General features: G+C 42.5%; 3 protein-coding genes across 7 annotated transcripts in view; 1 reads left to right on the top strand and 2 right to left on the bottom strand.

Annotated features, from left to right (window-relative positions):
- SKIC3 (SKI3 subunit of superkiller complex) overlaps positions 1-12,938 on the top strand; it is a 157,760-nt gene that overhangs the window by 18,975 nt on the left and 125,847 nt on the right. The window lies entirely within an intron of this gene.
- GPR150 (G protein-coupled receptor 150) lies at positions 403-2,141 on the bottom strand. Its single transcript, XM_045887159.3, has one exon. The coding sequence runs from the start codon at positions 1,912-1,914 to the stop codon at positions 610-612; it is 1,305 nt and encodes a 434-aa protein (XP_045743115.1). The 5' UTR covers positions 1,915-2,141; the 3' UTR covers positions 403-609.
- ARSK (arylsulfatase family member K) overlaps positions 11,264-12,938 on the bottom strand; it is a 43,045-nt gene continuing 41,370 nt past the window's right edge. For all 4 annotated transcript variants that reach the window (XM_045898879.3, XM_045898888.3, XM_054512957.2 and 1 more), the window contains one exon: positions 11,264-11,884. In XM_045898879.3, coding sequence (XP_045754835.1) covers positions 11,595-11,884 — 290 coding nt within the window. In that variant the 3' untranslated portion in view covers positions 11,264-11,594. The remainder of the gene's footprint in view (positions 11,885-12,938) is intronic.

The following is a 12,938-nucleotide window of genomic DNA, read 5'->3' as shown; positions in this document are numbered from 1 at the left end:
AGAACACATTACCATGGGGAAAAAGTACTAATTGCTCTGTGCGTAATGTTTTTATTTTACAAATGCTCTGTGGCTCTGCAGTGACAGCATGGTTACATTTCTGACACTATCACTGGTACAATTTCCCGGCCCCTCAGGGAGAGCAGTGTGGGAATTTTCCTCCTGGAAAGAAAGGCAAATTCTCTGGTCTCAAAGGTACACTTGATTTAAACAGGATTCAAAGTAAGTAAAAAAACGTTTGATAACACGGCAAATAATGAAAGCTTGACAATTCAGCTAAACCAAACGATCTTATCCAGAACACTATGGGAGCGTCAAAGAGAACTGCAAAAATAACTCTGTGTCTTTGACTGTTTTTTACAACTTCCCAGCGGCTCAAACTCTCGTCTCCAAACTGGGAAATGTGAGAAGAACCAAAGAGGAGAGAAGAAACTGGAAAAGTGTAGGGAAATGTAAACATTAGAAAGAAATCGAGCGTAGGCTGGGGACAGCTGCAGGGCCAATGTCTGGGACTCTCCTGCCCGGTATGATCTAGATAGACCCGGGCCAGCCGCGTGTTCCGTGGAGGCTGGGTGGCGGCGACAGATGACCCGTCTGGCCATCGAGCAACTAGAACGCGCTTTCGCAGGAGCAGGGCAGCGGCCGGGGGCGCGGCGGGGGTGGGCGCAAGCCGCCCCCCTCGGGCTGCTCGCGTCTAGCGTGGTGGTAATGGGGGTGGGGCCAGCGGTGGCGGTGAAGCGCTTGGTGGCCCCCGGCCCCCTCATCGTCCTCCGCTCTTCCCTCCCACGAGCAGCAGGCTGCGCCCAGGCGCCTTCGCAGCCGCCGCAGGAGCTGGCGGCCGCCCGCCTGGAAGAAGAGGTAGACGAAGGGGTTGAGAGCGCTGTTGGTCACCCCCACGAGGTGCAGTGCCGCCGCCAGGTCCTCGGTCTCCCAGTCTCCCACCTGTCCGGACGACCACGCGGCCGCCAGCCGGGCGGCGAAGTAGGGAAGCTCGCAGCTCAAGAACAGCAGCGCCAGCGCCAGGCTCATCTTCAGGCTCTGGACCTTGGCGCGGGGAAGCGCGCTGGGCGGAGGGGCTCGGCCCGGAGTCGCCGACCAGGGCGCTGAAGGCGGTGGGGCCTGGGGCAGGCGCTGCCACCAGGCGCAGAGCAGGCGGCTGCATGCTACGCCCATGACCGCGACCGGCGCCACGAAGCCCGCGACGGCTTCGTAGAGCGCGTAGACCTGCAGGTGCCAGCGCGGCAGGGGCGCGAAGATGTCGCGGCAGCGACGCTCCCCCGCCCAGGTGCGGGCGGCCGAGGGCGCGGCGGGAGACGGCGAGGGGGCGCCCCCGCGCACCACGAAGGCCGGGGGCAGCGCCAGCAGCAGCGCCAGCAGCCAGCCCAGCGCGGCGAGGGCGCGCGCGGGCAGCGGCGGGCCCTGCGGCCGGCGCACCGCGCGCTGGCGTTCGAGGGCAATGAGCACCACCAGGTGGGCAGAAGCGCCGCGGCCGGACGCCTGCAGCAGCTGCACGAAGCGGCACGACAGGTCTCCCGCCGCCCGGCGCGGCTCGCCCAGCAGGTCCCAGGCCAGCTGCGACAGCGCGGTACCTCCGCACGCGTACAGGTCCGCCAGGGCCAGCTGCGCCAGCAGGAAGTCCATCTTGCGACGCTTGGGACCCGCCCAGGGCCCGCCACCCCCGCGCAGGCGGCACAGCACCGTGGCGTTGCCGGCCACCGCCACCACCAGGATGACCCCCAGGAAGACCAGGCGGATGCCGCGGCTGGGTGGTCCGGGAGGCGGCGGCGGCGGCGGCGGCGGCCCGGGGGCTGGGGTCCCCTGTCCGGAAGTGAAGTTGAGACTCCAGCCAGGAGAGACAGGTACGGAGACGTTGGGCGCCGGCGAGAAAGTTGAGGGGCTGAAGGGATCCTCCATCCTTAGCCTGGGGGGGAAAGGAGGTATGGAAGCGGGCCGGCAGGGCGCGGGAAACCCAGGTGGAGGCGAGGCTGCCAGGGGCACGACGCCGCGTCTACGAGTTCCCAAAGTTAGTTGAAAACGCACACACACACACGGAGGGAAATGGATTCGGGTAGACTTGCGCCTAGTTGTTTTTATAGGTTGCCCTCGTCATTTGTCACTCAAATGTGGGTTGTACACTCGAGGAACACACATGATTCTTATTCTCCACCTTCTCCGTGTCTCTCCTCCCAATCCCGCTGGTTGCCCCTCCGATCTGCCGCGGCTCCCACGGTGCGCTCGCGGTAACAGCGGACCACAGCTCTGGGTGCTCTCGGTTCGCTATTTACACGTAGAGCACAGCAGGGCCGAAGCTCGCTTTGCCTGGCCTTTGCAAAAAGCTCACGTTAGCTGGGACCAACATACCAGAGAGGAAGGTCCTGACCGAGACTGTACGTCTCAAAATGGTTACGGATTGCCGGGGGAGGGGGGGGAGGGATAGAACAGACACTAGTTTTGATTTTTAAAAAATCGGAAATGGGAAGTGCCATGGATCTGCGTGTACTAGCATGAGAAAAACAGGAAACACAAGAAACCCAACAGCGTTTGGGGCAAAGAGGAGCCCAGTAGATGAATCTTTGATAAAGATATGCCTTCCTCTGGCCAACAATCAGAGTATTTACTTGCAGAGAACTAAAGTAATGATACTGCTTGGCCTTTAGGAGGAGCAGTGATTTGCAGATGTTTCAAATACTCCTCATTACTAGAAGCAGTGGATCGCAGCTGCTCTCTCAGTGATGTAAAATTCACTGCATTAATCTGAAGAGGGCATTAATAGGTTTTATGCAAATGGTAGTACATTTGTTGATTTTTCTCTTAATATTTTCATCCAGTGACGGATGTGTCATCATGGCTCTTCATTCTCTTGATTCTGTTTTCCAAGCAGATGGAGGTTGCTGGGAGGGACTACGCCCCCAATAAGCCTAGAGAAAAGGTGACTAAGAAAATGATAAGACGGCCAATTTTTAAAAAGAAATCCAAGTCACAGGAAATGGTTTAGATTCAATGCTATCTCTTTTATTTTAGCCTTATCTGCTCACAAACAAATTTTAATTTTCCTGTTGAAAGCTTCAGTTTGTCTTTTATGCACCCTCCACATGATCACGGTGCATGCAAGTAGATTTCCTGCGCTTCCTGGTCTGGGCATCTGCTGGGATTCACTGTTCCAGGCTGAGGACACATTTGGCACTTTAAGATGCTCCAGAGAGGAGGGTTTGGTGGATGCAGAAGACAGTCCTCTTAGTTGCCTGGAGGAATCCTAATTCCCAAAGTGTTGTCCTTTGGCCAGAGACCTTTGTCTTTTTTTTTTTTTTTAAGATTTTATTTATTTATTTGACAGAGACACAGCGAGAGAGGGAACACAAGCAAGGGGAGTGGGAGAGGGAGAAGCAGGCTCCCTGCCGAGCAGGGAGCCCGATGCGGGGCTCGATCCCAGGACTCTGGGACTATGACCTGAGCCGAAGGCAGACGCTTAATGACTGAGCCACCCAGGTGCCCGACCTTTGTCATTTTTATTATCCTTTCCCCAGTGCCTAGCACTGGGCCTGACACAGGCTAGATATCAGGAAACATGTTTTGAATTGCTGAACTAATGGATATATGATGCATTTCAGAGAACTTTGAGCAAATGTTCCTGCTTTGACGATAAATCCATCAACCTGAGGGAAAAAAAAAGCCTTTCATACCTATGCCAATATCATCCGGAGGAGCCCAGGGAAGCTCTGGGGAGATGGGGGCAGAGCCATTCTTGGTGGAACACTTGAAAAAGAGGTAGAGCGATAGCCTTGGGAAATCAAACTCTTAGTTTAATTTTCACATTCTCCCCTCGGAGGCTTTGGCCGAGGCCTTTTTCTTTGTAACATACATCATTCCAGCTTATGATCCGCTTCTTCCAGGGAGCTCTCTCTGAGCAGTACCCATAATTCAATTATTTCTCTAGCCAATACCAGTTTAATAGTTCTCAAGATAATTCTATAATTTGTCTCAAATTTGTTGAAATGCTCTCATATAACAAGACTCTACCAGTGAAATGACATTTCACAGAACTTTACCAAGACCTGATAAATCATTGATTAAAAAAAATAATAATTGTTCTCAAAATAACACATACACATAGTTTGGAAAGTCGAATAGAACTAGAGGGCTGACAACAACATAGTTTTCCTGTCCACGCACCCTCACTCCTCCTTCCCCTCTTCTAGATGGAACCAATTTAGAATCGATTTACTGTTTCTTCTGGCATTTACTTAATTCCAGAATTCTAAATAGCAAATGTGTAATGCACTATCTATTAGCTTCTCATAAGATAATTTCTCCTTTCCCATACTTAATACAGTAATCATGTAATTTTGGGTTAGATCTATATTTAGTGTTTACATTATTATGAAATGAAAATATTCCCAGGTGAATGTTATAGATATTATGAATATCATTTTCTTTTTCTTGAAGTTAATAATTGCCTTAAATTTCATTGTTACATAGCTTAATCTTCCTATACCTCTAAGTAGTACCTCAGTTCAGTTTTGTAACATAATGTAGCAATTCCAGTTTATTTTTCTTGGAAACGTTCTTACTGGAGACCTCCATTTCCTTCCTGTGTAGGCTGGTTTCTCTCTAGGCCTACTATACAACTATCATTCTAGAATGTCTATTTGTTGTCATCACTGAAACTCTTTTCTTTTGGGTTGGAATTCTTGTTTCTTGGATCTCTGGTCCTTTTTCTTGGTTTCTTTTCCTTTTGGTAAAACACATCATCCAACATGTTATAAGGTTAAAAAGATTGTGCAGAGGCTGAGGACATAGCTGTGGGAGTCTTGTTGCGCCTATTTCTTGAGTCACGTTGCCCTCCAGGACATACCCAGGCATCTCCCTTTACCATTATCCTAGAGACTCCTTTCACTATCTCATGCTGGGTTTCCTGCTTTCTAATTTCGTGTGTGTGTGTGTGTGTGTGTGTGTGTTTTCTTCTTGGTTTATTTCCCTGCTTGGGTAGAATGCATCCTTCTGTGACTTCTAGAGAAAGGATAAATTTTGGGGATCTTGCATGTCTGGACATTTCTTTATTTTACCATCATGCTCAACTGATGACTTGGCTGGAGTTAAAATTCTACGCTGGAAATGCTTTCCTTCTGAATTTTGATGGCATTGATCCATTCCCTTCTGGGTTCTAAGTGTTTGTGTTTAGAAGCCTAAAGCCACTCTGGTTCCTGATTTGTGTAAATGTGATCGTTGTTTTTTTCATTCTAGAACTTAATTCTTCTCTTGTCTCTGACAAATTTCACAAGGATGTGTTTAGTTGGATCCACTGCATGGGTTGTATTTAATTGCATTATTTCTCTAGTGGCCTTTAATCTAGAACAGTTTCCCAGTCTTTCTTTTTCCTTTCATGACTCTGACAGGTCTGAAGGGTCCATGACGCATGTTTGGTAGAATGTCTCCAAAGTTGTATTTGTTTCCACATAATTAAATTTGGATTAGAGTTTTGGGGCTGAAATACTACATGGGTAATACTGTGTTCTCAGTGCATCATTTCAGGGACATACAGTGCTAGTCTGTCTCAATACTGGTGATGTTAAGCTTGGCATATGTTTTTAAAACATAAGGTTTTGGGTTCTGTGCTCGTCCTCCGGAGGTAGCCACTCCCTGGCCCATATCCACCTGGCCTACTGAAGGGGCTCCATTCGATCTCTAGCCCTGCTCCCAATCTTTCTCATGAGTGCTGCTTCAGGTCCATGAAAAAAGTTCATGGTGGTTTCCCTTGTGTGGGGGGCTCCCAGAGTTTCTATTGTTATTTTCACACACGTTGGACTAAAATTTTAAGGATTTATCAAAGTATCAGTTGTTTGGTTACCCATTCTTTTGGCTGCTAGTTCCCCACCCCCCCACACACTCTGCCAAAGGTGACCCAGATTGAGTGTCTCACCCCTTCTCAGAGGAGCTTGCTACCCTTTTGAATTCAGTTTACCTGTTGCCTTGCAGCCTCAGGCACCTGATGGGCTCAGAAAAAGCTTAGATTATCTCACTTTTTTTTTCTTGATTTTTGTTAACATGGGAGGAATATTCCCTTGCAACCTTCCCTATCCTATGTGAAAGCACAACTCTCAAAACATTATTTAAGGATACCAATCCTTTGCTATAAATATTACAAAATTGATGCTTATTTTGTTGTCTAACTTCTTGAACAGTTTATTTCTTCTTAATAATAAAAAGTTTAAGGGGTGCCTGGGTGGCTCAGTCATTAAGCGTCTGCCTTCGGCTCAGGTCATGATCCTGGGGTCCTGGGATCGAGCCCCGCATCGGGCTCCCTGCTCAGCAGGAAGCCTGCTTCTCCCTCTCCCTCTGTCTGCCGCTCCCCCTGCTTGTGTTCCCTCTCTCGCTGTGTCTCTCTCTGTCAAATAAATAAATAAATAAAATCTTTAAAAAAAATAATAAAAAGTTTAAGGCTAAAAATATTCTGAGTGTAGTTCTGGTTGTGTGTCACATGTTCTGAGTTTTCTCATTTTCTTTATTTTAAAAATAGCATAGAACTGTAATTTTTTGACCTAAGAATTATTTAAGATTCTGCTTTATAACTTTATTTTTTAAAAAGATTTTATTTATTCATTTGAGAGAGAGAGAGGTGGAGAGAGCACAAGCAGGGGGAGCAGCAGAGGGAGAGGGAGAAACAGACTCCCTGCTGAGCTGGGAGCTGGACATGGGCCTTGATCCTAGGACCCAGGGATCATGACCTGAGCTGAAGGCAGACGCTTAACCATCTGAGCCTCCCAAGCACCCCTCTGCTTTATAACTTTAAATTGTGTTTTAAAAGGGCTAAAAATCTTACCTGAGAACTTTATAATTATAAACAACACACACACATCCATAATATATGATCAGTGTACAAGGGAAGAGTACTAGCACAGGTCTAGATCTTTCCTGTCTTCCCCACTGATTTTCTTCCACCTAGTTTGTGTTGAGAAGTATCTTTCTTTTTCATGGTCCCTCATAGCCAAGTTCTTAGTTTGAGTCAGTGATTTATAGTATGATTTAATAGCCAGTAAGAATAGTCTCATCTTAACTTTCTTTTTCCATAATTTTATTAGATATTTGAGACTTTTTTTCCATGAAAACTTTAAGATTGTTTAGTCCAATTAAGAAAAAAAAAATCCCCAAACCCTATTCAGATTAAAATCAGAATTGTACAAAATTTATACATTAATTCTGGAGAAGTGACATTTTAACATAAGATCCTCCCATCCAAGAACTTGCTGTCATTTCATGTTCATATCTTGTTTGTATACTTCAGTAGAACCTTATAATTTTTTTATCTAGGTAGTGCCTCTTGTTAAAATTTATACTCTGTCATAATGTGAGATATTTTTCCTAATTTCCATTTTTACTTAGTGATTATTCTTATAGATTTATATCTATTTTTGTATATGTAGCTATTTAACAAATTCCATCAATTCTAGTAGTTTTTATTAGGATGCCCTAGGTTTAATGAGATGGAAAACCACAAAGAGTAGAAGGATAAATACAAAATCTACCCTTTTATTTTTAACAGAGAGAAATAAAAACATATAAGGCTCCCAGGTGATGTGGATGTTTCTGGTCCAAGGACCAGAGTTTGAATAATAAGGTTCCAGAACCTTGGTTCCCAGATTTTGCTACACATTAGAGGCATCTGGGAAGCTTTTAAAAATCTCAGAGCTTAGAGGTTGGAGCCAGGCATTAATAGTTTATAAACAGCCTCAGGTAAGTCCAGTTTGCAGCAAAGTTGTGAACCACTGTTCTAGACTAGGGGTTAGCAAACTGGGGTCCACAACAGGTCAAATCCTGTGTTTTTGTCAACAAGGTTTCATTGAAAAGAAGCCATGCTCATCTGTTTACATATTGTCTATTGCTATTTTCACGCTCCTCGGATAGTACTGAGTAGTTGTGAAAAAGACCATATGGTTCACAAAGCCTAAAATATTCAGTATCTGGCCTTTTTCATAGAAAAAGATGAAGAAGAATAGAGTCCCCTCATCAACTCTCCTGTGCAGGCTTTTGCTAGAACTTACTGTTTTTAGAAGGCTCTATTTATTGAGAGCCTAATGTGTTGGTTTTCTAATCCACTGTGTTATCTGAAAGACTCTAATTCCCAGCCAATTTATTCAACAAGTATTAATAATCTTCTGTGTCTCAGGCACTTGGGATACTTTAGGAGACTAAAAGGACAAAAAGCCATGCCTGTACAGAGAGCTTTCATCCTAGTGGGGTAGGAGGGATGGGACACAGTATAAACAAATTAAATAGGTGAAATATACCCTACATTGGACGGTAATGATTATCACGGAAAAAAATCAAGCAGGCAAGTCCTTGTGAGAAAGGTAACACTAGAGCAGTAATTTGAAGGGGGCAGCAGAGTGAGCCCTGTGGCAATCTGAGGAAAGAACCGAATTCCCAGCAGAAAGCCTCGACAAGCACAAAGGTCTTGAGGTGGTGCATGCCTGGGGTGCTAGGAATCAACAGGGATGCCAGTGTGGCCGGAAGAGAGTGAACAAAGTGGGAGTGTGGGAGGAGAGGTGGTCTGTGAGGGAACATTCAGCCAGACAGTCCAGGGTCCTGTAGGCCTTTGTGATGATTTTGGCTTTTACAGAGTAAGACGGGAAACCAGTGGAAGGTTTTGAGTGTCCGGTGAAGTGATGTGATATATCTTTAACAGGATCACTCTGGCTGCTGTGTTGAGAAAAGACTGAAGAAAGCCCAGGGCAGGCTCAGGGAGACCTCTTAGGGGGCGACTACAAAATTCCAAACAGGAGATTATGGTAGACTGGAACAGGGTGGAGCAGCGGAGGCAGTAAAAATGAATCCCAAAGACTGTCCTCAATTTAGTTTATAATTCTTGTCAGTTTCTCTCAGATCCTGGCATTCATTTCTTAATTTTCCAAGTTTTTCTTCTTTTTCTGTTTTCATGGTTGTTAGATACCAGTTTGAGTTCTATTTTGTCCTAAAAACTCAGCTGTGCCTAAGTATGATCCTATATCCAATATACTTAAAACATTGTGGATGCTTGGTAAGTTCTAGCAACGAATGCATCTTGAAGGGTTTGGGTAGAACGAGATGGATTGTATTATCTTCACATGCCTGTTTTCAGAACCACATTTCTATTATTATTGCTTTATTTTCCCCCTGTAATTAGCATTTCCACCCACACACTAGCTATTTCATGTTCTTTAGGTTTAACTAGGAGATGGGAGGGAGATTTGTGTATTTTCACTTTAATCTTAATAGTCTAATGTTGAGATCTTTTCCTTGAGGGCTTTATATACTTCAGAATGTATCTGAAGTGAAATTTATTTCTCAGAAATTCATACATAACTGCAAAGATAAGCTCATACAAATTCAGTGAAGAAGAGTAAGAAAAGGAAATGAAGTGGCCCATGAAGAAAACTTCAAAGAGAGTTTGAAGAGGAAGTTAGGTAAAATTATTATTTGCAGATCAGCCTTTTACCTGAAAAATATAAGATACCAACTGAAAAACTATTGGTACCAAAAAATATTCTATTATTGGTGAAAAATTAATATATAGAAAAAGAATCTGCATATATAAACAACCAGTTAGAAGATATAATGGAAGAAAGATCACTTAAAATAGACACCACCAACAAATGATAAAACAACTAGGAATAAACTCATCTCTGCCTACACGTCAGGATCATTAGCTAGAGAGCTTAAGGGAACAATAAGAAAGAACAGTGCCCAGATGCCATCCCCAGAATTCTAATTTCATTAATGTGGGGTGGGGCCTAGACAGTATTTTTTTAAAGGTCCTTACTTTTCAAAAAATCTCTATAGAAACCGATCCATTAGAAGAAAACTTAGGATACTACTGTGAGATCAAAGAAACCTTAAAGAAAGGGAAAAGTGTGCTTGCTATATTTTTTAGAATAACTGAAGATCATAAAGAGTTCAATTCTCCCTAAAATAGGTTATAAATATAATATGGTTTCATAAAAAGACTAACAAGATTTTTCATTTCTGAGCTAGGCAAACTTATTCTAAATTTGTGTGGAAAACCCAAGTTAGCAAGAGTGGCCAGGACAACTCTGAAAAAGGAAAGTGTTGGAAAGGAACTAGTCTGACCAGAGAAGGACTACCACATCAGTAAACAAAGTAGATTGGTCCACGGGAAGATAAAAAATGTTCTGAAAGGACCCAAATGTAAATGAGACTTTGGAATATGATAAAACGATATTCCAAATCAACAGAGAAAAAGATAATTTATTCACTAAAAGGTGTTATATAATGAAGTGGCATTTTCTAACCAAGTAGACAAATGTTACTTACTCAATAAAAGGTCATTTGGGTAGCCATCTTAAAATAACAAACCAAAGTTAGATTTCTAATATGGAATACATTCCAGAGGGGGCAAAGATCTAAGGACAAAAATAAAGCTCTAAAAGAAGTTAAGTGGGGAATAGCATGCTGAATATGTATGACACAAACCCCAAAGCCATAAATGCAAAGATTCATAAATTTGATTGCATGAAAATAACAATTTCCACAGGTTAAAAACACCAGAACAAAGTCAAAAGACAAATTACAAAAAGGAAAAAAAATGTGCAGCTTCTATTACAGACAAAAAGCTAAGATCCAAAACCATGCCTGTAATAAAAAAGACAAGCAATAGAAAAATAGGCAAAGAATAGAAATAGGAAAGGTCACAGTGAAGGAAATTCAAATGGCTATTAAATATATGAAAATGTGATCTATCTTCTCATAATAAAAACATTAAAAAGAATATATTTTTTATTTATCAGGTTGGTGAAGGATGTGAGGAAGTGCATCACTGGTGAGAATTTAAATTGGTATAACTTCTCTGGCGGTAACTTGGTGTAATTTTGCTAGATACAGTCTTGCCCCAGCAATTTCACTTCTAGGTATTTTTAAGTGGGAGAAAAAAAGGGCAAGATGCAGAACATTTTATAGAGTAAGCTCCCTTTTTTTTTGGGTGGGGGGTAGGAATACAAAGTTTGTTTGTTAGATATACTGTGTATCTTTAAAAGGATACTTAGGAAGGTGGTTACAGTTGCCCCAGGAAGGGGAACTGGGAAAAGAGGGACACTTCATGTTCATTTGCTCACTCTTTTGTACCTTGTGCATATATTACCAATTTTAAAAACCAGTAATAAAGTCAGCCAGATCCAGGATCTGTGTCCCATCAAATACTCTGAATACTCCCATCAAATACATCCAAATGATGTATGCCCCATCAGATGCAAATAACTCATCAGACACCATCAAATACAAATAACTATTTTATGGTTCATAAGTCATAACTGTTAAAATTGTCTATATTCCATATTATTCAGAGGAATATAACTTTATATTATACTACTTGCTTCCATCCTTTTAATACGTCCATTAAGTTGTTAAAAGTTAGTAAGAGGTCTTGATAGTAATCATATTTGAAAATATGTAATTCTGTAATGATTACTACTTTATTTTAAAATAGAATACACTCTTTAAAAGTAACTAAAAATCAGTAATTATTAAAACAAACATATAAAAGCTAATCATGATCTTTTACCATTATCTCTATATGTTGCTCTAGAACATTATTTTCTAGCTTTAGTTCAGATTTTTTTAGGATTAGCGGGGGTTTTAAGCCACAGATCAATCGCACTTTCATACTTCCTTGGTTCTTGCAGCCAGTCCTGATGCCACCTGAGGTTCGCTATAACATTTGAATAGTTCTGCCCTACACTTTGCTTCCACTTGATAAACTGCTCTTTATTGTATCGGTGGACAGAAGCAGAAACCTTAGGGTAGTTTATAATGGAACGAAGCTTCCGATCCAAAGAATATGTAACTTCTGGAAATTGTGTAGCAATATTAGTTAGTTCATCTGGATCTGAGGAAAGATCTGGAAGAAAAAAATGAAATAGCTGTCAAAACAGCTACCTGCTACAAAAACATATTTTAGAATGCCATTACTCTGTGACAGATAATGTATTTGAGTTTATTTTTATTTTCAGTTCCTCTTAGCATAATAAGATGGACAGTTCTCTAAATCTATGTCCAAATTACCTTCCTACCATCATCCTGCTATCTCATTTTTTTTTCTTATCCATTCTTGGATGGCAGAAATAGATGAACTCATCACTAGAAAGCTGGCTTAGCCCTAATTCTTCCTGGTTTTGATGCCTTATTTACTATGACATACAGAGAAAAAAAAATAGTAATGCTTATATTCTCCCATTTCAACAGCCCCACACTTTCCAGATATAAGAATTCTTTACATAGTCAAGTTATATTCTTGCAACCTCACTTATTCTTAGTTTTCTGTATATTTTAGCATCTTGTGCTTGGATTTTTGAACATTCAGTTCATCAACACTGTCCATTTGAGCAAATAGCCATGGAAATAAGAATGTATCTCAATTGCTACCACCAAGAAAAGAATGATAAATATTTCAGAACATAAATACCCTTTTTACCTAGGTAAAAGGAAGACAGAAAATATAACAGGATGTCAATCTAATTGGAAAAATAGCAAATCAAAGATCTTATGACAATTTACTTAAGATAATAAATGAACATTACATGTTGACGGAAAAACCTCTATGAACCTATGTGGTGCATTTGCCAGAAGAGCCCAGATGACATTTATGACTTTGTTAGATGACTTCAGATGGCACCACTTTGGGAAAGGGAAGTCAGTGAATAAACCCCAGAGAATACAGGAAAGGCAGGCTCACCCACTGATCCTCTGACAGTCACATCTGCTTTTTTGCAGAACATGTCCAGGGAATTGGGCAGGAGATGCCCTTACATATCAGGATGAAAATTTAAGGACTTTCCTTTGAAGCCAAGAATCTCCTGCTCTTTGAGTTAAGGGGGGGAAGGGGGAGGCCAATCAATTTAGTCCCTAAAGAATTATTTGGAGTTAATAATTTTGACATTTGTAACTGGAAAGGA

This window comes from Mirounga angustirostris, unplaced genomic scaffold, assembly GCF_029215605.1.
Source record: "Mirounga angustirostris isolate CCGP_5_RB_7025 unplaced genomic scaffold, mMirAng1.0.hap1 SCAF_7, whole genome shotgun sequence".
Classification (NCBI taxonomy): Eukaryota; Metazoa; Chordata; class Mammalia; order Carnivora; family Phocidae; genus Mirounga; species Mirounga angustirostris.
The sequence above is the reverse complement of the archived record's forward strand: the minus strand, read 5'-3'. Positions and strand labels throughout refer to the sequence as shown.

Bases quoted from the DNA above. Each gene is read 5' to 3' on its own strand.
- GPR150 (XM_045887159.3), bottom strand. From the start codon at position 1,914: ATGGAGGATCCCTTCAGCCCCTCAACTTTCTCGCCGGCGCCCAACGTC.